The 5,617-nt window shown below is 37.4% G+C and overlaps 1 protein-coding gene across 3 annotated transcripts in view; it reads right to left on the bottom strand.

The window, feature by feature from the left end:
- Nucleotides 1–2,076: 2,076 nt before the first annotated feature.
- Nucleotides 2,077–5,617, bottom strand: part of Ttc1 (Tetratricopeptide repeat domain 1) — a 17,820-nt gene continuing 14,279 nt past the window's right edge. For all 3 annotated transcript variants that reach the window (XM_070117040.1, XM_070117041.1, XM_070117042.1), the window contains exon 7: nucleotides 2,077–5,471. In XM_070117040.1, coding sequence (XP_069973141.1) covers nucleotides 5,338–5,471 — 134 coding nt within the window. In that variant the 3' untranslated portion in view covers nucleotides 2,077–5,337. The remainder of the gene's footprint in view (nucleotides 5,472–5,617) is intronic.

The following is a 5,617-nucleotide window of genomic DNA, read 5'->3' as shown; positions in this document are numbered from 1 at the left end:
CCCCCTCCACCCCAAGATGTCCCCATTTCCACTTCTACATTCTACCTCCCTCAGACCAATTCCTTTGCCACTCTAAACCCAGACACCAATCTCAACCACAGCTCCTATCTCAACTACAGCCCCAACACCAACCCCTCTCCCTCCCCGCACTACCCGCAGTAGACAGACTAAACGTTCTAACCCTTCTTCCCCTACAGCACAATCACCTCCACCTACCTTTACCTTAATTCCTGAGACACCAGTCTCCTCTTCCCCCCCTCATAAGAAAACGTTTATCCCACAAAACTCTCCAACCAATTCCACTGCAGAAACAAAGGATGACATCCAAAGTTATATGCTTAAGACACAAGATCCCATAACTCTTGCTCCTTCCACACTTGAAGTGGTTGCCGATATTCATACCCCTCCTACTAATATTCCCCCTACACCCCTTCCTCCTACTCCCTCTCAACACAACCTAACCCCCTCAATTCCATCCTCCCAATACCCATCCTGATATCCATCCTCCCAATACCCATCCTCCCAATACCCATCCCCCTCTTACTCACAGCACCTAATCCCTCCCAAGACAACACATCCCCTTCAACTCCAACTATCCATCCTTCCGATATCCACCCTCCTACCACTAATACTCCCCCCACATCTACTCCCTCCCAACACAACCCACCCCCTTCAACCCCAACTACAGGCACATTCTCCCTCCCTCCATCCCCTCTATCCTTTGCACTCCCTCCCGGATACACACGAGAATCACTCATGGCACAACAATGCCCTTCTCCAAATTCCCTACCTCCTAATACCGCTCCTTTACACCCCCTAGCTCCTTCTCCCCCAGATTTCCCAATACGTACCATATGCGATATCACTCATAAGCTATGAGTCCTCTATGTAACATCCCTCTTTCAGTTCCTCACATTCTCTTGTAGAGGTACAGCACATACCTCTGCTTTTCCACACCTATCCTCCCTTCGCCGACCTCCCAACATATCAGACATCCTTACAGAATCCCACAGCTTCTGTCTTGACAACCTGTTTTCCTTCCTCAGATGCATAAATATCCTTCACTTGATCTAATTCCCTTACCTAAACCACCATAACCTTTTCCCCCATCTTCAACCTTTCAACACTCCTCTAGATAGTTGACACATGGCAACTATCACCTGTCATCCCCTTTACTATACCTTCCTATAGTACTATATGACCTTAGATGTCTAGCACATTTATTTTAACCATTAACCATTCTTGTTATTGTTAGTCCACAACGTGAACTACTTACAGCTCATATAGAATTTGCTGAACAAAAACTATTACCATCTTGATACTGCATAACTAAAAAACTTGGGAAATGGGGGCTGGGCCTACAAGCCACACCTCTGAGAGTTGCCATTTAAATATTTTAGTCTACGTACTTCTGCTGTGTTTTGAACTCCCTAGTTTTGCTTGTCAGGACCTGCAGGACAACGAGGCCTTCATTGTCCAGCTCAAAAGTAAACATGAACTGTTTTATCATACAAGCAGCATTAGATTTTGCAACTCCTATTATGCATAGCTAACTTACCTGCAACTGACAATAAAGGCCCATAAAATTACCTTCTAATATGGTTGTAGGCAATTCTTTACATACAAATGCACCTGTGACATAATTTCATCTAGCTTGCCTGGCTGCAAAGGATGGCAAAATGGACGAGAGAATAATTTGTCCTAGATGCTAGAGTAGGGGTTCAAATCAGTCAACATCTTGGACAAGGAGTTCCAAATGCAGCATCACTGATACACCTGGATCCAACAGTTTATTTCTGCCTTCACAAGAGGTATACAACTTATATTATCAGTTTGGCTGCTAATTATTAGTTGGGTAATTACTGGGAATGGAAATTTAGAGGATGGAGATTGTGCATTCTTCAGTGTATATACATTTAACCCTATCATAACAGGGCCATACTTTTCTGTGACATAATAATTATGCAACAGTATAGCCTTATTGGCTGCGCATGTGTTGTGTACAGCCAACCCATGTCATATGTCATGACAAATGTAGGTGTGCCCATCACTAAGGGGGTAAAGGTCACAGTACAATGAATTTGGAAAGCTTTTATTAGCGCCTAGGTTTTGTTGGAAAGAACAATTAACATGCATTAGTACTTTTTTTTCTTTTCAAAACAGGGAAACATTTGCTGTAATATTGACAAGAACATTTTGACTAATAAAACAAAATCAAATGTGTATATATATTTCTTGGATTAGGGAAAGGAACAAGACTCAAGATATTGAACTTACTGATGTTGGGATGACATGATCTACATGCCATGTCTCCTGTGACTTAGTGTATTGATTTTGTGTACATAAAGAGGACTCCACCAAGGTGTCTGTTACTTGTCCTATCTACCTCACTTCTTCAGCAGCCATCTCTACTTATATTACCTGTTGATTATTTCATAATAGCTCTTTTACCAGTTTTTCGTTAAACCAAGGTTCCTATAGCTTCCCCAGCAACAGATACACCCCATTCCATGCAATCACCCTATACTCTTAACCCTTTCTTTTATTAATCTCCAATTTACTTCATTTGCACCCCCTCTACCCTTTTCCCTATCATAGTATCCTATAACACTAAAACCTTTGACATTTACCATTCTTTATCATAATCATTAACTCATTCACCCATTTCACTACAATACTTTACCATAGTGCTGTATGTCCTTTTTAAAATAATATTGTTAAAATTACTATCATATTCATTATGTCAATAATAAAAATGTACTAGTATCAATAATTTTAGGGGGGAAAATTCAATTATCAGGTATATCAGGTATATCAGGTATATCAGGTGAGGTCCTGTAGGGCTACTAATTGACTCCTTTGTGGCTCAGCAGTTCTGAAGCCATCTCTGTACCAACAACATTTGTAAAACAAAACTACAGTGGACAGCACAGGGTTAAGCCACATCCACACAAACAAGAATTTTGCTCACTAACAGAATAGCTTCTTAGTCTGCCAGCTAATCAGGAAAGTCTGTGTGTGAAAAAATCAGATACTTTCCTGCCCAGTGATATTTATCATCATAATAAACACTAGTTACTAACTGACTAACATGTCTTTAGGAAATGAAGAAATTTAAGAGAAGCAATATCAAAATCAAATTATTTTATTCAGTCTGCTAAAAAGACTCACCTGTCCAAGTTTCCTCTCAATAGAATAAATCTTTATCAAACACACCAATATTTCATTCTTATCTTTCAGTAAGAAAAGCAACCCTCCAGTCATCTCACCATTAAAACAGTCCCAATTCATGACAGACTGGGTAAACAACTATACGAAAGGCTTGGTATACTGACGTACTGAGGAATTGCATATCTGTTTCATAGAATGGTTGAGGAACACTTGAAAGACTCTTTTCATCCACCATATAACACATGAACATATGCCTTTCCCATATTTTAAAATTTCCTGAAAACTATCGAACCCTGATCCATAAGCATTCTATGGATAGGTCCAGAATTTTTCATAGTAACTGTATTTGATAATAGTAAAACCAATTACTTGACACAGAAATGGCTTAAAAAATTGTTACTAGATCCTATGAACAAGTTAATAGAAACTATAATCATTAATAAATGTTCTGGTAAAGTAAAGCTGTTGATTTTATAAATAATTAGAAAATCTTATCTTTATACTCGGTCAATCTAATCCCATTACACTAAAATTAGTCCATGGCAAAATAGCCCTAGCTGAATTCATGGACTTCACATTTCCCTTTATATATGATGACAATCTTGTTTATTGCACTTTGTGCTGTGGAGGATTTTTTTTCCTTAAGTCATTTCCTTTGAAGAAATAAATGATGAGTTAAACACAAGTTAGTTATACATTCCCCAGCATTCGTTTTAAGCTAAAAACTTGACTGTAATCAATGAAAACGGAGACCAAATGAGGCTTTTGCAAATACTACATCATTAAGACTGTTTATTTTTTTCTATTTAAGAAGTTTTTATTGCATTCAATTTCTTTATACATTCAAGAGAGCATCCTATAAGCCATGTCCACACAAGGGACAGCTTACACAGGTACTGGCTGCTGTGCATATATATTCCTCAATTCTTAAACAGTGTTAACCCATTGGTGCTGAGTCAGTGCAGTTCCCTGTAATTTAGCTTTATGATTTTTTTTACACATTAATGGCTCCATCAAGAAGTAAATTAGTAGATTTGTCTGATCTTACCAGACTACCCCATTTCTTGATTTCCTTTTTTTTTTCAAATACTATTCACATCATTACTGTTTCTTATCATTATTAACATGATGTGTTATATTGTTATTACTAATGTAAAGATTTTTTTTTTCATAATTTAAATGGAAATGGGTAAACACTCAAGATCAGGTTTGCCAAGTAACTGACTCCTTGGTGACATTAAGCATTTGAGGAGCCATATATATGTACAGAAAATGAATAAAATTTTCTGTACATAAAATCCCACAGAGTTTGAAATGCATGTATATACTCTCCTGGCAGCCAAGAGTTAACAGATTGAGCAATACCGAGTTAGCTGGTTTTGGTCACTACTACAGGGTCCACACCTATGATATAATCCACTTGTATACCTGCTACCCACATTCCCAATGTGTGAACTGGAACATGATCAATTAACAAAGTTTGCCCTTGTTACTGCCCCTCATGTAAACATGGTTTTATACTAACAAGAATTTGAACTAATTCAATCATAGTTTTAACTAACTGCCATAACTCAGCAGCAATGTTTGATATCCATATTAAAACCATAGAGTGGAAATGAAAAACTGTAGTAGAACACCCAGCACAGTATGACTAATACTTTGTTCAATCAATCTGAAATTTAGTCACATTATAAACATGAATCCTACAATCATAAACAATATTTTTTTTCAATTCCAATTCTTGGTCCATCACTTTACATTCAAGAGATAATATTGTATCCCAATTTTACGAGTAAAAAAGACTAGCAATGATGGTGTCACAAGTTGTGGCACACTGAGATGCCCATTATGGAAACAAATAAACAGAGTTGCCCCAAAACAGCTATGATTAAAAAAAAACAAGAAAACTTTCAAATCAAGCCAATAATATAATTTCTGTGGGACAGCTTCAAAACTTGCTACAAAATATATAAAATGAATGGCAATAAAAGACACATAACCATAACATCATAAAGTTAGTAATTTCTGATAAATGAACATATACAGACAAATCTATCTCACACACAGTACTATGGTAATTATAGTCATAAAAATATCCAATATAAGTACACCTAAACACAAATAATACATTAAGGCATTGTAATATTTCTATATCAGTCCCACTAGCTATTGTGGCTTTGGTTCATTCTGTTGAAAACTAATGTTATATCCTCCAGTGTTTGGGTCTTGCTGAAGCTGAAAGTTGTTTGTAGAAAGCCCAAATGGTCGTAGAAACATGTTGCCCAAATCCTTTAGTTTACCTGTAATGTAAAATGTGGTATGGAGAATACTACAGACTGGGAAACTTGCTCCTGATAGGTTTGTCAGGATATTCATGGTTTTATGTCTACCTCAGCATCTCACTTATTTATCAACCTACTCTCACCCTATCACTATCTCCCTTACC

Source organism: Penaeus vannamei, chromosome 39, assembly GCF_042767895.1.
Source record: "Penaeus vannamei isolate JL-2024 chromosome 39, ASM4276789v1, whole genome shotgun sequence".
In the NCBI taxonomy this organism is placed as follows: domain Eukaryota; kingdom Metazoa; phylum Arthropoda; class Malacostraca; order Decapoda; family Penaeidae; genus Penaeus; species Penaeus vannamei.
This window is presented reverse-complemented; position numbering and strand designations above follow the sequence as displayed.